The sequence below is a fragment of the Emydura macquarii genome, unplaced genomic scaffold (genome assembly GCF_026122565.2).
Source record: "Emydura macquarii macquarii isolate MOO-44397 ecotype Brisbane River unplaced genomic scaffold, CSIRO-AGI_Emac_v2 contig_1477, whole genome shotgun sequence".
Lineage (NCBI taxonomy): Eukaryota > Metazoa > Chordata > Testudines > Chelidae > Emydura > Emydura macquarii.
Genome location: NW_027131614.1, coordinates 8,846,657 through 8,872,876, shown reverse-complemented (window position 1 = coordinate 8,872,876; position 26,220 = coordinate 8,846,657). Strand labels below are relative to the sequence as shown.

General features: G+C 38.9%; 1 protein-coding gene across 4 annotated transcripts in view; it reads right to left on the bottom strand.

The window, feature by feature from the left end:
* The window catches only part of UBE2W (ubiquitin conjugating enzyme E2 W), a 38,750-nt gene extending 15,453 nt beyond the window's left edge, over positions 1 to 23,297 (bottom strand). Inside the window, exons 1-4 of one of the 4 annotated variants that reach the window (XM_067553610.1) lie at positions 13,315 to 13,732; positions 8,803 to 8,845; positions 4,104 to 4,195; positions 2,010 to 2,112 (exon numbers count right to left, since the gene is read on the bottom strand). In XM_067553610.1, the coding sequence (XP_067409711.1) occupies positions 2,010 to 2,112; positions 4,104 to 4,174 (174 nt within the window). In that variant the 5' untranslated portion in view covers positions 4,175 to 4,195; positions 8,803 to 8,845; positions 13,315 to 13,732. Of the gene's footprint in view, positions 1 to 2,009; positions 2,113 to 4,103; positions 4,196 to 8,802; positions 8,846 to 13,314; positions 13,733 to 23,192 lie in introns of those variants that run through there. The other 3 variants (XM_067553607.1, XM_067553609.1, XM_067553608.1) reach the window with 3 other exon arrangements.
* Between the last annotated feature and the right edge of the window lie 2,923 nt (positions 23,298 to 26,220).

Sequence of the window (26,220 nt, the reverse complement as noted above, 5' to 3'; positions counted from 1 at the left end):
TTCAGAAATAGACAGGGATCAAGTTACTGTCACATTGCCATGGTCAAAACAAGGAAAGAAGAGTGATCTTGGCAATTATTGTCCATAAGTCCAACTTCTAACACTAATCAAATTGATCCAGAATTCAAAGAACGGACAATGAAGCAAAAAAGCACCCACAGCAGCCAGCATTACCCACTCATCTCCTCCTCCAACCATTAGCAATCTCCTACAGTATGTACCCATCACTATATGACCTAACAACTCTCTTTTATCTATGTATTTATATGGCTTTCCACCGGAGAGCCTCCCAAATATTTTATGGATACATTCTCACAACATCCCAGAAGTAAAGAAGCATCCTCATCACCAGTTTATAGATGGGGAACTGAGGCAGAAAAATTAAACATATGACCTTCTTACAGTAAAGACGAGAATTAAACTCAGATCTTCTCAGTTCTAGTCTAATGTCTTAACCACAAGACCACTCTTTCTCATTTCACTTTGAATTTCTATACCTCTATTACAGTATTTTAGGAATACTAGAAGGTCTTATTCTTTCAGAGATCCAACAATACATTTCTTTTTCAAACTAATGTCTCTCCTTACAAAAAAATAAAAATTATGCACAACTCAGTTTTCTGTCTCTAATGTATGTTGTCTGAGTGCTTAAGTGATAGAAGTTTAAACTGTTATTTTACACTGTGTACTTTTGTTAGAAACAAGGTGTTAAATTGTACGAGATGCACTTATCTGGCAGAATTTTTATTATGGGAGTTCTGGCTATCTTCAACAGTCAAGCATAATTTACTTAAATCGTAATTGTTTTCTGTACTACCAGTGTACATGTACTGGTCTGGTGTTTTGTTTTACAATAAGTTGCACACAGCCACACACACACTTTGGGTAATGAGTACAAAGAGTACCTACTTGGAACCAAATGGAAGTGGCTACTCTCTTGTAGATCACCTATGAGTACTTCACTGAAAACCTGATAGGTGCAGATGCCAGTTTGTTCCTTAAAACCTAAGACTGAAAAGTCAGTATTCTAGTTTTTACCACAGTACCTAAAAGTATCTTTGTGGTTAAGCTTTTCTTGTGGCTTTTTGAATGAGTTGCAACAAAAAAGCATCCACAGAATCACTACAATTAGTACTATTTCACAAACTCAGAACTTTCAGCTGAGAGGTCAAAACTGAATGGACATGAAGACTAAAGTACTCTCACTCTGGATGTTTCCCCTTCCTTTTTTCAGGCTTAGGGGGAAGGTCTTTTGCATACCCACCTTCCCCTTGAAAGCCACACTTTGTAACCTTCATTCTGGTTGTGGAAGGTGAATGTAGCTCAACACTGATACTGCTCCTTTAATTGGTTTGATGTTGTCACTAGAGATAAATACAGCAACCTTTCCATTAGGACAGTGAATTTCCTCCGCAGGGCATCCAGCTCCTGCTGCTGATTCAGGAAAAAATGAACCAGGTTTGCTCCTTAACTCAGATGGTATCACTAGAATATCAAGCCTCTCCTACTATGCCACAACACCTATGTTCATACTCTGACACAATCACACCTGTGGTCCTACCTACAGTACTTCCCCAGCAGTACTAACAGGAATAGCAAAGAAACTGCAAGGAAAGCAACATTAAGCATCAGCACCAGGGTTTGGAGGCAAGAGTAGAGGAAAAAGCAGTTTGTCATCCACTCTATTTCTACACCCCAAAAGCAAAGAATCACAGCCCTTTGTTGCTCTTTCATCTGTCATAAAAAAATCCCCAAGAGGATTCAAGTAAAACTCAAGAATGTCAGATTTACTCTGCTCTTCCTATGAGAAGTGGACATATTCTTCCACTGAAGGGACATTTTTAAAAGACGTGGCAACTACACAATTGTGTGTACAACTGAAACCCATGTAACTAAAATAGAGCCTTAAAATCATGAGAAATGTGGACAATATTAATATTCAGCATATGCCATGCAGCTCTAATCCAAAAAAATGGGAGGTATTCGGGGAGGAAAGAGAAACTAATTACCTGAGGAGAATCAAAAGGGTATCGACTACTGAACTTAAATAGAAGCTGAAATTTCTCTCCTTCATATAATGTGCCTGGAGCACCTTCCATATCTACGATCCACCTAAAAAAGAAATCTTTATTAACGTAATCTAGCAATTTAAAATAAAAGACAAGAGAGTAACTGAATGAACTACCTATTACAACACTATTAGCTGAATTATGCTTCAATATCACAATGACCGTGAGAGTAAAAGTAAACACAACATGGAAAGTAATACCAAACCTGCATATGTGAGAAACAAGTTTGGTATTTTATATTCTCACTCTTTGCGATAGTGTTGTAGATTATACAAGCAGCCATGCCTAAGGAAAGAAACACAAATGTGTTTCCCTATAAAATGCCTACTTGTATTCACAAGAGACAGTAAAGCTCAAATTGAAAGACTGGTAATATGTTCACACCCAGGCTCAGTTGCAAGACTACAACTTGTGTGACAATTAGCTTTAGCCCCTTCCCTCAGGTGAAAGCAGACTTTCCATTTTGTTTTACTCTTCTGCCCGGGAGATTTAAGAATAGCAGGAACATCAAATAAAATGCAGTTTACTAACATTAAATCAGAATCAAAAGGGGCATGCTCCTGTCTCTCACTCACATCTGCAAAAATGTCATTAGTGATGCTATATAGAACTCCGCAGCTAATAGCATGTGAAGGTTAACAAAACAACTGCGCACTGCAAAAGTATTAGTTGATATGCAAACTAATCTACTTTGATCACTGAGCTCCTCTTTAAAGGTTGCGCAATAATAAACGAAACTGATAGGCCTAAAAAATATATATCAGTAACTTAAAGAGAAAAATTTAGGAACGTTGTAGGTATTTGTTAAGTGTCTGAAAGGCAAGAAATGCATAAAGTCCAACTATTTTGAAAAGTAACTAAAACCAGTATCAGAGGGCTGCATGCTTATATTGTCTTGATACATATGTCAGATGTGTGCCCCGTGTTTTATCAACATTCATTTGGGATGATCTCCATATCTCACTTGCGGCTTTCCTACTTAAAATAATGGGCACCCACAATGGGCACCCAATAAAACCTTTCTATTTCTTCAATACATATAGATATTACAGCAAATAAAAACATATACCCACTTGTACTCTATTTTTGAAAAACACAAAAATATTCAAATTAATCCATCATTCTCCCTAATAATTAGTTTCCTGAGAGTCTGAAGACTTTCTCTTGGTTCCCATCATATTACTCTGAAGCGATTTTAATTTAGACCACTCATCCACATTTGTTGTAATTCAATATCTTAACTCTCCTCTATTCTTTCAACTCATTGCCACATGCTACAAGGACCATACAGAGCATGGACCTTTCTCTGGATCATACAATAACCAAGTGACATCACATTAAATCACAATATTTTCTTCTGCTTCAATTTCCCCCATATCATGATTTAATATCAAATCTACCTTAATGGCAATGCTTGATGTATTTAGAACTAAAAGATATAGTTTGTGTATAGTTTTCTCCCCTTCCTGTTGATGCCAAAGCTCAAAGTGATCTCACATCACCTTTTCTGCAGTTTTAGATAAAACCCGTATTTAGCTATAGCGTAACATCCCTTCAGATTTCTCTCTCCTGAGTTCAGAATTGTCTGGCACACAGAACAGAAAGGAAATCCAAATGAGAGATTGTTTTACTAAATGGGATACCCTCTTGATTTAATGCAAAAAGCAGATAACACCAAACTACTTTAGATTAATAGTTCTGATTTACCAGAATTTAATTCTTCTCTGTCAGATAATACACAGGCACATTTAGGCTGATTTTTTTTTTAAATTCCACACAAAAAAGTTCTCTCTAAAATAATGTGCAAGCATCACTGACCCAGATTTTATAGAAGACAGTGAAATGTATCATACTATAGGTTATTACCAAGTTTATTAGTTACTAGTTAACATCCTAAGCAGTGTGCTTATGAATCACTTCACTGTTTTTATATTCATGGATGAAAAGAAGCAAATATTACTCAGAAAAAACAACATTTCACCTGTCTATAATCTGAGCTAATGTAGAAACCATGAAAAATATTTACACACTCACTGTGTAATTGAATTTTGAACACTCTTTTCATTTAATGTCATTCCCGGAGGTGGGTCATTCTGCAAAGCCATCAGTTCTTTCTGTAGTCTCTTCTAAAAAGAATATAAATAGCATTTGATATATTGCATAAACTATATTACAATAAAACTCATTAATTTACAGTACATTTGCTGTTTAATAAAAGCAAAACAATTGAAACTCTTTTTTGCCAACAATCTACTCAAATCTTGCAGCACAAAAAATGTGCCTAAAGACAAGGAAAGGGAGATTCCTGCCATAAAAATTAAACAAACAATCTCCTATAATTAGTTAGATTAAGAGAAAAGACAAATCTCAAACTCAGTCATTTTCTCATCTACATAATTCCAAATATATTTACAATATATAACTGGCAACCATTGATCCAACTGGATCACAGTATATGTGTAAGAGTAATCAGGTGCCTGATGAATCTGCTTACGGCTGACAAGCCTAATTAGAAATTACTTATTACAAATATATTTACAATATATCAAAACAGTTTTAGGTTAAAGCAAGAGAAGCAGATAAAGTCTCTGCTAGGTACCATTAGGTTAACAACTCCATAGTAAGAGCAATCACAGCTCCCTACTTAAGGCAAAATAACATTTTGCAGTTAAAGCATTGATTAATCTTTAATGCATAAAAATGCAGCATATCCTCCCAAATTTAAAGCACTGAACATAAAATGAATTTTGCAGATTTAGAAGAATACTATTAGTTGAGTTAAAAGTAAAAATTGGGTTCTTTAAGAAGTCTGGCATCTGCATCAGTCTTTTCTATACTCTAAATTAGTCTAACAGAATAATGCTCTTCAAATATTCTATAGAATAAAATCAATTAAAATCTTGTGCATAGGTTAAATTTAGATTAATTACAAACTAACTTAAGTTATTAACTATTGTTGTATCTAATTATTATGATTAAATTACTATTAGAGTCAAGACAACAGCTCATAAATAGAGCCATTGTGACAGAGGTAACAATTACTACCATTCCTCACAGCTATGGGATATTCTGATGTGGGTCTCAGTCCCTCCTGTGGAAACTGTTCCACCTGTTATAAATAGTCATTGGAACAGAAATCTGAATTTGGGACTCCCACACTGAAGGAGATTGCACTAATCCCTGAATTATTAGGTAGTCTGTGGTGCATCTTTCTCCATCTTTCGTGTTCAAGCTATTCCACTTTATATAAATAATTAGTATTTGGACCAGAGAGCACGAATGACAACCTCATGGTTTGGGAACTCACCTGGGACATGAGAGACCCAAGTTCACGTCCTTGCACCAATGACTAATTATTTATATCCAGTGAAACAGCTTCAACAGGAGAGATACAGACATCACAATATTTTATAGTCTAGCGTCTAGGGATTTTTTCTACAATATGAGACTATTTGAACTTGCATCTTTCTCTACATCAATCAGAATGGGGAATAGCTCTCACACATCCTAAGTGAGTGTCCTAACCACTGGGCTAAAGTTTATGGAGTACCACCACTACTTCTTCCTGGCTTTTTATAAATGGTGCCTCAGTCCTTTTAAAAAAAATATATATATGGACTACAATTATTTGGCAAATTTGTGTCAAATTCACAGGCGTATCAAAATATGCATTTTTCAACTAATTTACTATTTGCCAAGAATTTTTTGCCCAGCTCTAATTGGTGGACTACTTAACCCTACCATGTTTGCTCTCTAACTGTATGCATCAGTACTTAAAAGGCTTCCCATGGCACTCCTGCCTCAGCTTCACTTAGTACTAAGGAAGCAGCATAGGAAATCTTTTTAAAAGTACCGAAATATTCTGACCAAAGGACTGGATGCTCCCACCTCTCACATAGCACTGGTCTCTTACACACTGCTTTGCACTGCTCTGATATGCCCAGTGAACCTGCTCTTAGAAATTAATTTTTTTTTAAAAACACAATGTTGATACTACTTACCTTAAGATCATTAGAAATATTTCATGGTAACATTCTTTGGGATTCTTGTTTAGTGTTCATGTATGAAATTAATAAAATAAGCCAAATTCCAAGAAAAAACTACATTAAGCTAAGCATGGATCTAACTTAGGGGTAAAAAACATTATAGGGATACTGTAATTATTCCATGGTAGATACAAATATGATTTTTATTTAAACTGGATTTTATTTAAATTAAATAAGTTTCTTTAAAAAAAATAAAACTATTTAAAATCAAATTTGAAATTATGACAATTTATGTTAAAACCTAAATTACTATAATCCATGAAAATGATTTAAATTATTTTTAAAAATATTAAGTAGTATATGTTTGCTGCCAAGTTTTAAAGAAAGTCAAACCACAGAACTGGGGGAAGCCGCTGACTAGGCTCCTAGAATGGGAGCGAGTTAGAAGTGCTAAACCAGCTTTTGACAGCAAAAGTCTCTCCTGCAGGTGCAGAGTGAATTTTTTTTCCATTTCAGTTTACTCAATTACTTCAGTTCAATGACTAGTTCATTGATAGTTAAAAAGCCAATTAGGAGTTGAACAAGTATGAAAGCTTGTTTTTGTCTTCAAATCTATGAATCAAAATGAGGTGTGAGGATAAGTACTAGTTTTAAAAGCTTGAAGAACATGATGACCAGAAACAATCATTTTAATTCACTAACTATGCTTCCTTTGCAAATTAAATCAGCTTTATATGCAAAATTTGATCTGCTCTTTCTTATGTATTCAGCACATTTAAAGTAGTTTTATTTAATTGATAATAAAAATTTAATACATGGTCTTTGTGCATTTAATACAATTTTAATTTTCATCTAAACAGAGCTTGACACAAATCCTAAGTAAAAAATTAATCTAGCAAATAACATAATTAAGGTTAAGTTTCCGTCACAGGTATTTTTAGCAAAAAAGTCAGGGACGGGTCACAGGCAATAAACAAAAATTCATGGAAACTACAACCTGTCACTGACTTTCACTAAAAATACCCAGAGTGGGGAGGTTGACCAAGCTGCCAGGGCTTACAGGTGCTCCGGCCCATGGCTCCAGTGGGCTGGCTGGCCAATCAGTTGCTGTGTGGCGGCAGCCAATGATCTGCTGGGTGGTAGCAGCTATCCCTGTGGCTGGCCTGCCCATCATTTGCTAGGAGGCAGCGGCTAACGCCACCTCTGGGGCTGGCACCTGCTCCAGAAGTCATGGAGGTATATTCCACTCTCACTCCTTGGTTAAACATGCTGTTTCAAAGATTTAAATTCAGACCTAGACTACATTAGCTTTAAATCATGTTTCTTTTTAATATTTTCATGTTATTTACATTTACTTTTTCATTTATGTGTTACTATTTTTTCTTTCATATTTTATAGTATTAGGCCTGGTCTACACCCAAATATTTGATCGACCTAGCTCAGGGCTGTGAAAAATTTTGTGCCCTGTGCAATGTAGTTGGGTCAACCTAACCCTCACTAAAGAGGCAGTTAAGCTGATAGAAGAATTCTTTGTTGACCTAACTACTGCCTCTTGGAGAAGTGGATTACCTACATTGATGGGGGAAAAAAATCCTTTCATCAGTATAGGAAGCATCTACACTACAGCAGCAGAGCTGCAGAACCATAGCTGTGCTACTATACTGCAGATGTACCCTTATTGGTTATTTCTTTAGTTCAGGAGTTAGTACAACTTCAGATTTCACACAGATTTTTTCTCCTCCTCACTAGTTTCAAGCCTAATGCTGAATAGGCAAGTCTAGGACCTCATTAACATCCTTACTGTAAGAAAACCACAAACCCAAACACAAAAGTGGTAAGCGAACACCCCATGTTATATTTGCAAACAACTCTGCTATATTGAACTTCCACAGGTCAAGAAAGCTAAAATATTTCAACCAGGCTATATTCCTCTACCAGAGTTTGCAATTTAAAGTCAATAGGACTTGTGTTGCTAAGTAACTTAGGTACATAATATGTGCTTTAGTTACCTATTTTGAAAAATTTGGCATGTGTGTGTATAAGAAGTCACAATACTTTGTTAATGTATTGAAAGTCAAAATAACTTTTCATTAATATCAAAGAGGAAAAAATAAATATAATTTTAGCCACAGATGCTGCGCTTAGGTACAGGCTTAAATTTAAGCATTAGTAGTCCTATTGAAGTCATGTGACTACTCATGGGAGTAAAGTTGTTGAACCTGCTTAAGTGTTGTAGGATCAGGGCCTTAATTTTCAATTTTGTTTTTTGCTTACCGCAATATTGTAGAATTCAAGAACTATACCCTACCACTAATGGTATTAACACACTAAAAGAAACAGCATTTGTAATTTAGTTCACAAAGTTTTAATGCTGCAACAGAACACGTTTTCAAATCAGTTTTACAAAGTCTCAACCTACTGTAAATCTTTTTTTTTTTTTTTAATTAAGTGATTTAAATAATAATTTAAGTTTGATTTTTAAATCAAGTCTCTCTACCCTGCAAGCTCTCTCTGAAAATATGTCAGTATATATATATATCTATATATATCTATATATCAATGGTATACCTCACCTGGTTCAGGCTGGTCACCCCACCTCAAAGTAATACAGCAGAAATAAAGATGGTGAGACAGAGAACTAAAATGATCAGAGCAATGGAAAGTCTTCCATATGGAAAGAGACTGAAGACTAGGAATCTTTAGTTGAAATTATGGCTAAAACAAAAAAATGTAAATTGAGTGCTAACCTTTTATTTACACTACAGTACAAAAAGGGGACATTCAATTTAACTGAAAGACAGAAAAATAATTTTTGCACAATTAACCTCATTGCCACAAAATCTCATTAAAAACAAAACAATTTAACCTGTTTATACATTTACATGGGTAAAGAACAACCAGTTACTTTAATCGTGATAAAAAAATCCCACACTTCAATTTTAAACTAAAGTTTCAGATACATGCTGAGATATCAGTATTTAAACATTCAGTGTCCTTTATATTGTTACTGGGAGTTGAAGGTGTTGTCTGAAAATTCAACTACAATTAAAAACATCTGTGTAGTTTGAAATTTAGAACTGTGCTCTTTTTCAACAAAATGCTAGCAACTTTCTTTCTTGTGCAATCTTGTTCTTTTTCCATTTGTGACTCTCATACACAATATACTATTTCAGATCGCTCCATAGCTTTGCAGGACTCTTACATAATAATATTTGCACCTTTTTTCTAGCACAGCAGCAACTGCACTAGTCCTCCAACCTTAAATAATTCCCTCTTACCACCTTCCAGGTGCTTTGATGATTATATATGCATATTGTAAAAAACTCACACCCAATCACACCAGGTCCTTTCAAAATATATGAAATAAAATGGAATAATATAGAAAAAAATTGCATAATGCCATGCAAACCATGGAAGGCACTTACAACCCAAAATTGAGGGTATATCTGTACTGTGTTTTTAAAGCCATGGAAGCAAGTCTCAAAAGCCTGGGTCTACAGACTTGTACTATGTTGCTAAAACCACTGTGTAGATCCTCCTCTGGAGCCCCCACATGGGGGGGAAAGGGTACACTTTACCAGAGCTCGGAGGCTCTGGGGGTCCAGCCCAGGCTGCAACCCCGATTACCATGAAGAACAGTTTGAGGCTAAATTGTAGATAATGCCTGAGGACATTTTATAAAAACTTATTTCCCTGTATCTATTGTCCAGATCTTGTGAGATTTGCTGGAGCCAATCAGAAGCAGTGTTAATGCAGTTTCAAGCAACATTCTGAACAGTGAGTTGCTGGGCCTCCTGGCCCAGGCCAGGCCCTTTTCTAGACTAGAGTGTGTGTGCTTGTGCAGTTAAACTAGGACTTGTAGTCTGAGACAGAGATTTGTGCTCCTCTCTGTGACAGGGTCTAACATATCAAGATCAAGAACTACTAGTCCCAGAGTTCCTTGTGCATAGGCAGGAGGGTGGGACAGCTGTTGGGAGGGGCAAAGCAAAGCACAGCACCATAAGACTGTGGGAGCCAGTGCTGCTGCTTCTTCTGATAGGATTTGCAGGCCCAAAATATATGTGAGTAAGTGTCTAATTCACTCACAGTCACACACACACGCGCACCATACTGCCATATCTGGTGGTGGTGATAAATACAAATCAGGGAGCCAGAAATGTAAGGAGGTAAAAGAAAGGGAACTAAAAGAAGCTAAAGGACACCAATCCATCCTCCAGTTTTTCAAATCAGACAAGGCCTTTCTGCAGTCAGGCAACATACTAACTAGGGAAGCAGATGAACAAAATCAAGATGAAAACGATTTCAACATAGAAACTGTGTCTGTGGCACTGGCAATTGATGACAAAGTAAAGCTGCTAGAGCATGCATCATGTGACTCCAATCTAATGCTTGAAGATAATCACGTAGTATCACCATTAGCATCACCACATTCAGAAGGTTTACAAGCAGCACGAGAGAATAATGCTATACTATCTGATTCTTGTCTTTTCAAAGATCCAGGCTTGTGGCCTGAAAACATAACAGATTCTATCTGTCAAAAAATTGTTCCATCTGGTGTCCTGACTTTTGAAGAAATGTGGAAGCCAGCAAAGTCAATGCCAAAAGATGTTGATGGGCATAATTTTCCTGAATTTCTTCTCAAATATATGATTTCCAACAAGAGAGAAAAAGATACCAAGAGACTGGCTTGTTTGGAATGCTACCAACCAAGCACTGTATTGTTTTCCATATCGGCTATTTCCTGAAAGGAGGCTTAAACAATGCAGTATGCTGGGAGAAAATGAATGGTATTCACCAATTGTGAAAAAATGGCGTAAACTATACAACTAAATTTCCTGAACATGAAAAGAGCATAGAACACAAAACTTGCTACTGCCATTGGAAGCAATTACAGCAGTCACTGTGAGGTGGACATGGAGAGGACAGTGAGATTAAAAAAAAACAAATATTAACAAGAGCTACAAGATGGAAAGAAATATTGGAAACATGGTTGTTACCTTATTTCTTGCTTCACGAGGATTAGCATTCCAATGAGATAATAATCTGATAGGTGACCCACACAATGGTAACTTTCTTGGAACTCTTGAGATTATAGTTTTGGGGGGAGCTAATTCATGATTTTGCAATGAAAAAGGCCAGAAAAATAAAGCTTTAAAGTTAATTGGCCTAATTATAAAATGTTTGCAGTCACATTGGTCCATTAGAATAAAAAAATCAAGACATTGACAGAATATAATACCTTTGTAATGACCAAAAAATTACAGAATAGTCAGCAAACTTGTCAAACTCTCAGGCTGAGTGTTATGTTAAACAAAAAAAGCAAAGGGGGGGCATTTTTCAGAAATGTAGAATATGTAACAGTAGTTTCAGAATTCAAACCTTTTTCATGACTCATGAGATTGTATGTATGGGATGAAGGATTGTGGTGTGTGTGTGGGAGGGGGCCTGTGCTACAAGTTTGCACTGGGCCTGAAAAAATTATGCTTGGGCTCTGCCCTCCTCCCACATCCTTTCCTGAGCTTCAGAGTCCAAGCTGCAAGGTCCACACAGCTGTTTTTAGCTCTGTAGCATGAGTTTTTAGCTCATGTAGATGCAGGCTCTGAGACTTGCTTCCACAGGCTATAAAATGTAGTGTACACCTACCCTTTACTTGACACCACTGGAAGAGAGACACTAAAGGTTTCAAACACAATAAGCAAACATTTTTAAGTGTGCCAGTTCAAACAAATAAAAAACAGGTCATGTACTGTTTTTGATTTAGACATCCAGCTCCTGCTGACTGCCAAATGAAAAATCCCCACTTATTTCTATAAATGAATAGCTAAAGGGATATCCAATAGAATATTGATTTGGATATTCTGATTTTTAAAAAGTTAATAGAGCAAACAGTGCAAGCTCAAGAAATGAACTACCCTATGATACAGCTAGTGTTCATATGAAACGAAGGCAATGTTTTGGCAAAGAATTATTTTGCTTTGAATTTTCCAAGAGGTTATGTTAAAGTGAGGATGGAGGCGAGAAAAAGATTTTAAAAGTAAGAGGCAACTGGATTTGTCTTCTAGTTAATTCTAACAGTGTTCTATGCTGCCAAGTGGAAGACCTCTGTTATCATTTGTATTACAGTAGTACCTAAGAGCTCCTGTCAGGAACCCTGACCCAATTCTACTAGCATCCAACCATCCTCTGGAAATATGCTATGATGTGGGACAAAAAAGGGTCAAAACCAGTGTGAAATAAAGATTTTTAGAGTAACATGCTTAATATAATTTATTTAACTTTTAAAACTACTACGTCATACATCTTTTACTATGCAAAAGTCTACACTAGCACAGATATTTGCTCATTGTTACTGATAAACAGGATTTCGTATTACAACACCCATCAACAGTTCCATTTCATTTACACGTTCTTTGATCAAGTCTCAAGTACCTGATGCATACACTAAACTCCCAACACAACTGACATTTCAGTTCATAATAAATGCACACTAGCACAGAAGCATTTCATACTTAGTACAGAGTATGGACCACATGACAAATAAAAGGTAAAAAATGTTCTTGATTTAAAAAAATATCTTAGAGGGAAAAGGAAACTGCAAAGGTTAAAAGTTCTATTCCAGTGGCAAAAATAATTAATAATGCCACCATAGCAACTTGCTGCCTCACTTATGAAACATACAGCAGCACTTAGTTCTTAGAGTTCAGTACATAGACAACATAAATGAGCAAGTTGAAGATAGAAAGCAACACGATAAACTTATTTTGAGCCTGCAATCAGATGCACATGGACAGATGCTTCCATCCCCAAAGAGACCCTCTAATACAAACAAAGACCTGACTGTAGAATCAGAAGCCTAGCTTTAAGTTTTTTTTACATATAAATTGAACCAACAAAATCAAAGTTATTTTACATTTAGTTTGCCCACCTATATAGCCATGTGATTTACATTGTCTTTCTAATAACATTCTGAAGAATGGGTATTTCTCAGATTGTACTTTCCCTGCTCCCCACCAAGTTAAAACAACCAGTAACTGAATCTTTATTTCTTTCCATGATAAAACACTGAATTTTCAGTAATTTTTATTTAGCAGCACAGTAAAATATTGGGGTTAGGTAAGTAGGTCAAATTAACTACTTCAAGACAAGATTTTTTACAGACTAGTTAGAATATGCAGTTTCTAGTTACTGTAATCATGCAACAAATGTCTAAGATTTATTATGCAATATTAATTTTAAGGGCGACAGCTTAAAATTCATACCTGTGTACCACCGCATCCCTGTTCATAACAGCTGACCATGCCAGTTACCAAAAAGTTTTGGTTGTCTTAAAACAATTCTAAATCCAAAAAACAGCATCTCAGACTCTTGGAACTGCTTACACAAAATTGTGGGTGTAGTTACATCTGATCACTTGAGTCATTTTTTCTTTAAGATGTGTGTAAATATGGTGACAATGCACTCATTCAATATGTAAACATATGCATATTTTTATATGTCCAATTCTGAAATACCAGGCCTACTCTAATCTTTTAGATAATATATATTTCATAGAAATACAAAACTCTATGGCTGTAAAGTGAAGCACTCAAAAGTTAGTAAGTGCAGAAATTAAGGTTGCCTGTGCAGTCTCAATTCAGACTGCTTCTGCAAATAAATTATGATTGTCTTAGCCACATCATATATGAAGTCTATGCCTGAGCTAGAAATGGAACACAGCTCTCCTGAGTCCCAGTCCATTAAAACACAAAAGAACCTCTCTTCTTGCAACTCTATTTCATTCACCATCTATACTTTGGCAGTCAATGAGGCAGGGGTCTGTAGAATAAATATGACATCATGTAATTGAAGACTTTTAATGTCCCAGGGGGCAGCATTAAGGTTGTACAGGCAACCTTACTATGCCATTTCCTTATCTGAATGAAACTTTGCAACCGTAGCATTCCTTTAATGTAGTTTATTTGTATGTAATTTCCTATCTGTTTCTGAAAAGCAAACTGAAAAAAACAGGAACGCCATCATACAGAACCATATGAACCATCACTGGAGCAGTTAAGAGGACTGGAAGTCAGGATCTTTAGATTCAAAGCATATACCACTACCACTTGAGCTAAAAGAAGATGTAGCAGAAGTAGACTGCCATTATCCTCCATGAGAACTAGACACTAGAGCAGACAGCACACATTTTGTGGTTCGAAAATAAATGTAAGCAACAGGCAAAGGAATGCTGGGAATCAGAATTTCTAGATTCTATTCCTTGCGCTGGAAGGGAGTGAGAGTTAGTGGTTACAGAGAGAACACCTAAGGGTTAGCACACTGATCTGTCACATTTGTTCCAAAAGTCAGGGTGGCTAAGTAGATGAGACACAGATCTCCCATATTAGAGATATGGATTCTATTTCTACCTCTGCCAGAAATGACTTGTGCTATCTCTCAATTACTCTGCCTATAAAAAGGAGGAAGTGATCCTTGCCTTGACTGTCAAGGGGATAAGGATTATTTCAAACAATAAAGGCTGGGAAATGTACAGAATTATTAACAGGAAGTCAGTGGCAGTGCTGAGATTAGAACTTCTACTGGCTCTGCCTGGGGGCCAAGAGCATGCTCACAGATTTCAGTTGCAAGTCTACATGAAGCTTTACTGCGCACATGCAAACAATTAATTTTCAGTGCTTATAACCAAAGCTGGATGGATTTTCATGGGATTTGGAAATGCACCCTTCCAATCACAGAACTATCCCACTTCCAAATTTTGAGTTCTTCTTCCAAACCTGCTGCTAGAACTCTTCAGTTTCCAAACTTGCATCTGGATTACTTTTCCCCTTCTCTGGTAAAACTGCCTATTTTGCCCTAATATTCTCCAAAAAAGGCTGAATCATTCTTCCTGAAACCTAAAAAAATTCAATCTTAAGCAGAAAACAAAACATGGAAAATTTCAGCCCCGATGGTTCAAGTTTAGTAAAGTGACAAGCAACTGAACTCATGCTTGTAATGGAAATCATTGGGAAACCTTAAATATGCATAAATATGAATTTCAATTCTCGAAGAAAGGAAAACTAAGAACCTGCACACATCAGGCATCTGACTCTGCATTTCTTGCACACCCTAACCTTTCACTGATTTCAAGAGATCTTTGAGATGCACAACCAATGCAGAATCAGGCCCTAACCCAGGTATCTATTGCAAGTTTGGACGCTAAAGACTATCAAGTTTGATTAGTTCATACAATTATTACATTTGCACAAGACTACAAGATGAATAACCAGAAGTTAGGCAGTTTTAAGATTATAACCATCATATGGATAAATAGGAAAAGGCATTTAACTTCCCACTCATAGCTATTCCGCTCATAGGGAATTTGCCTTATTCAATCTTATTTCATTAGAAACTAACAGTTCCAGGGAGATTGTAGAACTACAAAACATTTTAACTTTCTTTTGGTACACACCAAAACACTATATTATTAGCAGACTCAGATTAAGGGAAGGGGAGAAGTAGGGCATTTCCTATTTTCAGAGTGTTAATAATCTCTCACCAAAGGAAACACTAAATAAATATTTATGATATTATGTTTTGATACTTTTTTGTAGTTAACAGTACCTTGAGGCTGGTCATGAAGACCTGTATTTCTTTTTTTTTTAGAAAATTGTATTTAAAAAAGTTCTCTTTAAAATATATTGAAGGCCCCATAAAAAGCCCCAAAATCCAAGAATGAGCTCCCAATAAGCATACATCTGGGGTCTGCTATCTCCCTACACAATTTTCAACACCACAGAAGTTGTAATTTTTGGTGTACATCTTATAAAAACCTAGCCTCTAAGTTTTTGTTTTGGTGGAGTTTTATTGGTTTTAACTCTAAAATGAAAACATCTAGCTGTAAAAGTTTAATGAGCTATATTTTTATATGACTTCCTTTCCAAAAATAGTCACTTATATATTGGCACATATCAAAACTAATTTCCAAATCGCTAAATAAAAAATTATGCAAAGATTATGCTAATGAAACTGAAAAATTATCAAGCAATAATCTAACAGTTCCAATGAGAAAAGACCTGACCCTAAATCTTTCCTTGAACAAACAATATAATTAATTTTGATTCAAGTATATATCATTGCAATATATTGTAAGATTTGTTATTTTGGGATCAAAACTTTTTTCTAAATTCATAGACAATGGCTGTGGACATCATAAATTTGGAAGACCCTCTGCATTGGTCCACTGATTATACCACTACCATCATCTCAGCTTCCCTTTACCATTTCTTTTCACACAAACTTTAAGTCTGCAGTTCATAGATGTAGAGACAAAGCATAATTTTTTCAGGCCCAGTACAAACTTGTAACACAGGCCCCCTTCAACACACATACCACAATCTCTCATCCCATACATACAATCTCATGAGCCATGAAAAAATTTTTCCTCATGGTAATGGGGATTGCAGCATGGGCCGGGCCCCCCAGGGCCTCTGGGTCCCGGTAAAGGTACTCTCCCTCCCCCCAGGTAGGGGCCCAGCATAGATCCTGAAATCTTGAATTCTGAGAAGACATTTTAACTGCATGCACAGACATATGTATGAAACCAAGTTTGAGATGTATGCTTTAACACCATACTAGCCTTTGTTCTTTTCATGAGAGTGATACACTTTCATGAGTTAGGTACAGGTCATTTATATAGGTAGATATTCAAATCTCAGCACACGGTGCTAATGTAATTCATGACACAGAGCTTTACTGAAGAATGTGGAATGAAGGCCTTCAGTATGGGATTTTATTCCTGCCCTCAAAAACTGCCTCTCAGATGAGCCAATGTCAAAATACATCTATGTTTCAAATCTTTTAACGTAAAGCTATATGATTTTGTTAGCATAATGAAGTTTTAGACATTTTGCTAAATTTTCAGAGATGACAATTTTCAAGTCTTAATCTAACAAGGTACTTGATGTGTTTCAAAATATTTAGAATACAATCTATGCTGGTTGTCAATGGCGAATTAATGCTAAAAATCTCAGTGTGTAAGGATTGCCTCTGAGTTACACATCTTTAACAAGGAAAAGATACCATTAATTTTGTATATGGATTTTATAAAGTTTGTGTGGTTTGTATGCATCACCAAATCCCCAAGACAAAATTACATTCTAGTTCATAAATTTTGATGTATTTTTACATTGACATGTGCCCCTTACATGAGGCAGATGTCAACATCTGCAGCAGCAGTCCAAAAAGTCAACAGTATGTTAGGAATCATCGGGAAAAGGATAGAATATAAGACAGAAAAATATAATGCCTTTTTATAAATCCATGGTATGCCCACACCTGGAATACTAAGTGCAGTTCTGGTCACCTTATCTCAAAAAAAGATACATTAGAATAGGAAAAAAGTATTGAGAAGGGCAACGAAAATTATTAGGGGTATAGAACAGCTTCCATATGAGGAGAGATTAAAAGATTGTGTCTCTTCTAAGATGACCATTCCCAACCAAGGGGGTTTATCATAGAAGTGTATAAAATCATGAATGGTGTGGCAAAACTGAATAACGAAGTGTTATTTACCGCTTCACAGAAACACAAGAACTAGGGAGCACCCAATGAATATAATAGGCAGCAGGTTTAAAACAATCATAAGGAAGTACTTTTTCACACACACAACACACAGTCAACCTGTGGAACTCATTGCCAGGGGATGTCATGAAAGCCAGAGGTATAAAAGAGGTAAAAAAAGAATTAGATAAATTTATGGAGGATAGGTCGATCCATGGCTATTAGCCAAGATGGTCAGGGACCCAGCCTCATGCTCTGGGTGTCCCTAAACCTCTGACTGCCTGACGCTGGGCCTGGACAACAGGGGATGGATCATTAGATAAATTGCCCTGTTCTGTTCACTCCCACTGAATCATCTTACACAAGCCACTGTCAGAAGACAGGATACTAGGTCAGATAGACCATTGTTCTGGCCCAATATGGCCATTCTTATGTTCTTATCCACAAGTTTAATGTCTGAAAAGATAATATAGTGGAAATAGCAACAATAGCCAACATAGCTGAAACTTCATAAGTAAATCCATACTATCCACTTGCTCCAAGGACATTCAAAACTTTCCAATAACTTTACTTTTTCAAGCAGAAAACTTTCAAACGTGGTCTCTTCCTCAAGGTAATCTTTTGAAAACTTTGAGGAAAAAGTGATTGTGCCATTTTTGCACATGGGAATAGTTTGGTTAAAATTACCCATACCTTAGCAACACTAGCTTCCATCGCTGAAACTTTTATGGTGAACTACCCCAGCAATATTTATTTGAAATAGGCCCAACAGAATATGTTTCAAGTAAATTTTCCTTACATAATTAACTTAACCAGATGGATTTCAGCAGGGCTCTGCAAAGGTACACATACACAGCACTTAATAAAAGATCAGGGCCACAAAAAACAGTTATATAAATGATAAATCCTGCAAAATACAGTACTATGTAGTACAATTAGATGTAGGATCATTTCTATGAATAAGGAATGTCTTTTACATTGTTACACTATGTACAACAGCACCTACAGTACATCAAGATATACTACTATAATCAAATGAGCATTGTGATCAGAATTATTTTAAAATTTAAACAAGTCCCTGATAATCATCTCTCAAATAAAAATAGTGGACAACCTATTGCAGATACAACCAGATTTTTATTTCATGTGGTTTTTAGAATGAGACACTGCAGATCAAAAAAATCACCTACTCTAGTCTCAAGTACTTGTTCCAGTCTAGTTTTCAAGATGACCTGCAAAGGATTTTTTTTAAACTTGCTAGCTCATCTTGATCATCATAAAAGTGACCTGAAAGGTTTGTGGGGGAAGGAGATTTGGTTTTGTTTAAAGGTTTTTCTCCTGCTCATTTTATACCTCAGAAGGAATGAGGAATAACTCTGATCTTCCCTAGTTTTGTTGCAGATACTGAGGACCGCAAAATCTGTGTCGTCAGCTTTCACACCTTAATTGAAGTAACTGGATTGTTCAATCTTTAACACAGACTTCCTCTAGCCAAAATATTAGTCACTATTTAAACAGATATCAACAAAACACAAAAGTATTGTAGCCAGTTTGAAGATCCCCTCTGTTCTTAACTGCTTAACGTTAACTCTAAATCAAAGCTTCTCTTCCATTTTGCAGATTCCTCGTTAAATAACTGTACAGAATTTCTGAACTTCAGGAAAATTATGTTACAAAAATGTGTTATAAAAGTCTACATAATTAGTAAGATGGAAACAAAAACAATGCTTCACTAGCTCCCTTATCAAAAAGCCTTGGGAAATAAGGGGTCCCTTAGACACTATCAGTGAGTTTAATAGATACACTTGAGATTAGCATCTATAATATAAAAACAAGCACTGAATTAGACCTCCCCACTATTATATTTTCCAAGAAAGACACTAGCTAAAAGATTATTATTAATACCAGATAGCTCTTAGATAGCACTTTTCATCTGTGGATCTCAAAGTGCTTTACAAAGGAACCAGTCATTTCCCTTTTACACATAGGCAAACTGAGAAAAAGGTGCAAAATAAGCAGTACAGGAGCACAACACAGACCAGCGGCAAACACAGGAACAGAACTCTGGTCTCCCAAACCCCACGTTGTATCTCCTTAAAGCTTCACAACCCCTTCTGCACTTTTATACATAGCTACAGAAGCTTTTATTTTTTAAATAAAGATTTTTGGGGAAATAATATTTTGTAGTCAAACTAGGCTATAATATACAAAATTCTGAATATTAAATAAAACAAAACTACAAAAATAATCTTACACAGATTCTTACAGAAAACGGAGACAAAAAGATCTATTAGACCATCCACCTGCTAATCAGGATTATCTGGTACTGTATGCTCTCAAGTACTTTATCCAGTCTTGTTTTAAATGACTCAAAACTGGACTTCCATTACTTTCTTGGGAGACTATTCCAGAGTCTAATAAATTTCACTGCACTTGCTCATATTACTCCTAGTTATAAACCCTGAAGCTGAGTATCAGGACAACCATATATATCTGTTTTGTTTCAGTTTATACATCTTCTCTGCAGGTTGTCTGAGCGATGGTTAAAGTCAATATTATAGTGGTGTAGAAGCGCCTTTACAGTTTAAGTTACTTCATGACATCTGTCTAAAGGTCAACATTTCTAGGCCCTCTAAAATCAACATGCTTAGTTGGATTATGTGAAATGTTGTGCATCTCGGGAGGGTGAAGGATAGGGTTAGTAAGCAAATTTTGAGTAATTTGATACAGGGGTTCCAGAGATAAGTCCACCCTCCTCCCCCCAAAAAATAACCATTTTAGAAAAAGTTTCTAGGGGGAGTTTTTTTTGCCCACACTAAAGATCAAACTATCATTGAGCTATGAGTCAAAACGGTCTCAATCTGAGAAATTGAGTCAACAGTGTGCCCTCGTTGCCAAGAAGGCTACTGGCATATTGGGCTGCATTAGTAAGAGCACTGCCAGCAGATCGAGGGAAGATTCGGCACTGGTGAGGCCACATTTGGAGTACTGTTTACAATTTTGGGCCCCCCACTACAGAAAGGATGTGGACAAATTGCAGAATCCAGCAGAGGCCAACGAAAATGATCACGGGGATTAGGGCACATGACTTATGAGGAGAGACTCAGAGAACTAGGCTTGTTTAGTCTGCAAAAGAGAAGAGTGAGGGGGATTTGATAGCAGCCTTCAACTGTCTGAAGGGGGGTTCCAAAGAGGATGGAGCTAAGCTGTTCTCAAGGGTAGTAGATGACAGAACTAGGAGCAATGGTCTCAAGTTGCAGCTGGGGAGGTCTAGGTTGGATATTAGGAAAAACTTTTTCACTAGGAGGGTGGTGAAACACTGGAATGGGTTACCTAGGGAGGTGGTGGAATCTCCATCTTTAGAGGTTTTTAAGCTGTGGCTTGACAAAGCCCTGGTTCAGATGGTTTAGTTGGGGTTGGTCCTGCTTTGAGCAGGGGTTGGACTAGATGACCTCCTTCCAACCCTAATTTTCTATGATTCTATGAATTTTATCCAAATTTATATTTTGGGGGGACCAAATTTGAACAGTAGTTAAGAAAATGCACATTTTTACACTGTGCATACACCAATACAGAAAAACAGCTAGAGGGCTTCAATTCCTGCCATGTTATATTCTGTAAAGCTCCAACTCTTGTAAGTACTCCAAATTTCAAAGCATTCCCATTAACCATTTGGAATATAGTATGCCTCAGATGGTATGGGATAGCACTAGTGATCCAAACTTGGGGGGGAGCTATCACTTGGGAACTCTTTGGTCAGATTACCCCACCTCCCAAAAAAAATATCTTTCCTTCTGCTGCCTTGTGCCATTGAACTATAAAGTACAAATGATTGGAGGAATCACAGACCTCTTGACTGCTGTGAGCTCACCCTTCCATTAACATAACTAAGGATAAATTAATCGCAACCACCACCCACGCCTAAGGAAAAAAAGACTTTTGGACTAAGTGGCTGGAAGTTGCTACAATTTGAAAGTTCTAGATGGTGACTGAAGGGGGGCAGGAGGGAAGAGGGGGGCTGAATGCAATCAAAGTCTTTGGGGAAACTATTAGACATGAATGCTTTTGGGAGGGAAGGGGACAAAAGAGTGGAGGAATAGGGAAAGAAGGGTTTGGGGTGCCGTGAAGGAAAAAGAAAGGTTGCAGGCTCACAGCACCCCCCCCCCCCCCGTTTCACCAATGCACCCTAAACCCCTTGCACACCACACCTCTGCCAGCGCACCCCAACACTGTTCTACAGTAGTACTTTGCGCCAGGCACTGGATGAGAGTTGGGTTATAGGAGAGGAAGAAGTGACAGAAACAGAAATGTTTGTACACCAGGGAGCGCAGTTTTCAGATAGATGCATTCCCGGTGGGGAGACCTAGGTACAGCAGTTAAGAGCGTGCCAGGTTGCACAGGCAGTCAACTGCATTTTCTGGTTTTCAGAGTCTGAGTTTGACATACCACCAAGCAATCTTAATTCTATGGTCACAGGGTTTTTTTTGTTTTTTTTTTGGCCACTAAATTAGTTTGTTTCAGAGGGTAAGACCAAAAAACAAAAGGGAAAAAGTTAGAAATTGAGCAGAGGACATTGCTCCGGAAAAGAAAGAAAAAAGGCAAGAGAAGTATTAATTTTTCAGAGCTAAAGGAGATGTGAAACTGTGTTAAGAAAAAAAAAGCTAACAACAAACATGGACAGTCTTAGAACTAAAATATCACTTGTTCTCCTCCTTAGGATGTTTCATAGCCCTGTCCTAATACTGTAAAACATGGAGACTTCTGCCTTCAAATTTAGTGTGTTGCACAGAGAAAGGAATCCAAACCTCCACAGCAGTTCTGACCACCACTATCTAAAAACTCCTCCACAAAAGGTACATTTAGTAGAGAGAAAAAAGAAATTCAGGTAGAAACCGGTCACAGCAGCAGGACATTTCATGTCACTACAGCACTGCAGCCCAGCCCAAGCAGCCGGTCAGACATCCTCCTCTTCTCTCTTACTGGGATGGGAAGAGACTCACCCACACACCCACCACCGACTCCTGGGGGCAAGGCTGACCCTTTGTCAAAGTCACCCCACCCTCAGGCATACCCTCTCCCGTCTTCACCAATCCCGGGGGGTGGGGGGAGAAGGGAGGGCAGGGCCCTCTGGGAGTGTCTGCCTCCTAAGATCCGCACCCAGCGGACAGGAGGGGGTTGTTTCTACCATAACCCTCATTCCTTACACCCTCAAGGGAACTGGGGGGTGGGGGGGGGGGGAAATCTCTTCCCCATCTTCACACAGTCCTCAGAGGAACTGAGAGGGGATCTTCTCCCCCATAGCTCCTCCTCCCCGCAGACCACGGGGATAACTCCTCCTCTACACACACACACACACCCGGCAGGTAGGTCCCGTCCCGTCCCGTCCCGTCCCTGAAAGGCTCCCCACCCGTATCCACGGACACCGCAGAGCTTCCCCACCAACCGCCGCCCCGCACGCAGCGCCTCTTCCCCGGCCCAGCTGCCCCCAAACCTAACCTAACCTCCCCTCCCTCCCGCCCGCGGCTCCTCCCGTCACCCGGAAACTCCTCTCTCCGGGGCCCGCCCTACCGGGCGACCCTCCTCGCCGCCGCAAGCTCCTCACCTGCATAGACGCCATGTTGGAACCGCCCCCCCCCCCTCCTCCCTTCCCGTCTGCGCCGCCGGCCGGGACCCTGAGAAAGACACGCAGCCCCGCCGATGCCCCGCCCCGCCAAGTCACGTGTCGTCCTCCCCCACCCTCCCCGGCCGAAAGGGGAAAGGACGCATGCGCTTTAGAGTCAAAGGCTGGGGCGGTGTTAAGTACCGTGCCAGCCCCGCCCATTGAAACTGGTGTGTGGGCGGTGCATGGTGGGGGCGGGGCGGGGCGGGGGCAGAGAGTCGGGGGGAGGAAACCCCACCCTCCCTCTAGAATCTGATGAGCTGTTGAGAGCTCAGCTGCTTGGCAGCTGATCCAGCCCTGGCCCAGAAGTCACAGAGCTCCCGGTGACCCTCCGGTGGCAACCTGCAAGAAATGGTCAGCAGTATGGATGTGGATATAAAATAGATATCTGTGGATTTGAAGGGTTCTAGTTATAACTTTGCTACAGACAGGTGGATTTTCATGGGGGCAGCACACTGCACAGCCTCCCTCTTCCCGCCAGATGAAGGCTGTGTTCAGGGCCCAAGCATAATTTTTTCAGGCCCAGTACAAACTTGTAACACAGGCCCCCTTCCACACACACACCACAATCCCTCATCCCATACATAGGATCTCATGAGCCATGACAAATGTTTTCCTCGTGGTAGTGGAAATTGCAGCCTGGGCCAGACCCCCCATGGGCCTCCGGGCCCCAGTAAAGTGTATCCTCCCCCCCCCCATGTGGGGGCCCTGGCTGTGTCCCCATAAAATAGCACAGCCCTCTTCCAAAGCACTGGGGCACTAGAGCTTCTCAAAGAACAGGACACCTGAATTTTTTTAAAATGGTAAAACAATTGTATTTTTCTCTAACGGTCTCAGAAACCGCTGAAATGTTCCAGCAGGTGTCAGCCTGAGGGGCACCAACTGCCTGGAAAACATCAGCTCAAATGGTTAAAGTTTGGGAAAATTATAAGCAACTGAAAAGGGTGAAGTATGGAGCAACATTCATAATTGGTAGTGCTACTAGTCCTGTCTATAGTACTAGGTCATCTAAGCCTTGGCCACATTTCTAGAGGCATATGAAACATTAAAGAATTGAAGACTTGACTTTAGCAAAGCTTTTGATACTTTCTCTCACAGTATTCTTATCAGCAAGTTAAAGAAGTATGGGTTGGATGAATGGACTATAAAATGGATAGAGAACTGGCTAGAGCATAGGGCTCAACGAGTAGTGATCAATGGCTCCATGTCTAGCTGGCAACCGGTCACAAGCAGAGTGCCCCAAGGGTCGGTCCTGGGGCCGGTTTTGTTCAACATCTTCATTAATGATCTGGAGGATGGGGTAGATTGCATCCTCAGCAAGTTTGCGGATGACACTAAGCTGGGGGGAGTGGTAGATACCCTGGAAGGTAGGGATAGGATACAGAAGGACCTAAACAAACTGGAGGATTGGGCCAAAAGAAATCTCATGAGGTTCAACAAAGAAAAGTGCAGAGTCCTCCACTTAGGAAGGAAGAATCCCATGCACAGCTATAGACTGGGGACCGACAAGCTAGGCAGCAGTTCTGCAGAAAAGGACCTGGGGGTAACAGTGGATAAAAAGCTGGATATGAGTCAGCAGTGTGCCCTGGTTGTCAAGAAGGCTAATGGCATATTGGGCTGCATTAGGAGGGGCATTGCCAGCAGGTCACGGGAAGTGATTATTCCCCTCTATTCGGCATTGGTGAGGCCGCATTTAGAATATTGTGTCCAGTTTTGGGCCCCCCATTACAAAAAGGATGTGGACAAGTTGGAGGGAGTCCAGCAGAGGGCAACAAAAATGATTAGGGGGCTGGAGCACAGGACTTATGAGGAGAGGCTGAGGGAACTGGGCTTGTTTAGTCTGCAAAAGAGAAGAATGAGGGGGATTTGATAGTGGCCTTTAACTACCTGAAAGGGAGTTCCAGGGAGGATGGGGCTAGGCTGTTCTCGGTGGTGGCAGATGACAGAACAAGGAGCAACGGTCTCAAGTTACGGGGGGGAGGTCGAGGTTGGACATTAGGAAAAAGTTTTTCACTAGGAGGGTGGTGAAGCACTGGAATGGGTTACCTAGGGAGGTGGTGGAGGCTTGACAAAGCCCTGGCTGGGATGATATAGCTGAGGTTAGTCCTGCTTTGAGCAGGGGGTTGGACTAGATGACCTCCTGAGGTCCCTTCCAACTCTAATATTCTATGATTCTAAGTTTTGTTGATTTGCTTCTCCGGTGGATGGCCCTCTTCTTCACCTGGATGCAGTAGTCAGATGAGTGCGCAGTGTTAATTATGACCCCACCGTCCCCTCTCAGGCTGAGGATCAGGTCTAGTAGGTCTCTTTGTGAGTGTGTGAATGTGTCTGGCAGCTCACCTATGAGATCCCATGATTTCCAGAGGCTTGTCTCACCACAAAGAATCTGGAGAGTTTCTAGAATGATGCTAGGTAGCTAATCTCATTAGCTACTCTAAAAAATTTGCTCTCTGTAGACCACTGAATCCTGGGTTCCTTTTGTACTTTGTATTGTGGATCATGTAATGCATTCAAAGATTTTGGATATATGGCCAGACATTTTATGATTGGTGCACTTTTTAAAAAACTTTTCTGTGTGCACACACACACACAAATGCTCCCTCTTTAATTGTGTAAGTACTGTATTTTTTAAAACAAATACTTGTGGTGTTTTGGATTGTCCAATCACTGATGGGAGCTTGTATCACCAGACGTTGCCATCTTAATAAATCAGTCAAGCTACTTGAGTCTAAAGCTGACCGCAAGGACTTATAAAGGGATCTCATTAAACTGGATGATAGGGTAATACCTTGAATACAGCATACAGTTCTGATCACTCCCTTTCAAAAATATATATTTGAATTAGGAAAAGTACACAGAAGGGCAACAAGCATAATTTAGGGCATGGAACATCTTCCAGGCAAGGAGAGATTAAAAAAATGGATTGTTCATCTTAGAAAAGAGACAAGGTAGAGAGGAGAAAGGAGGGGAG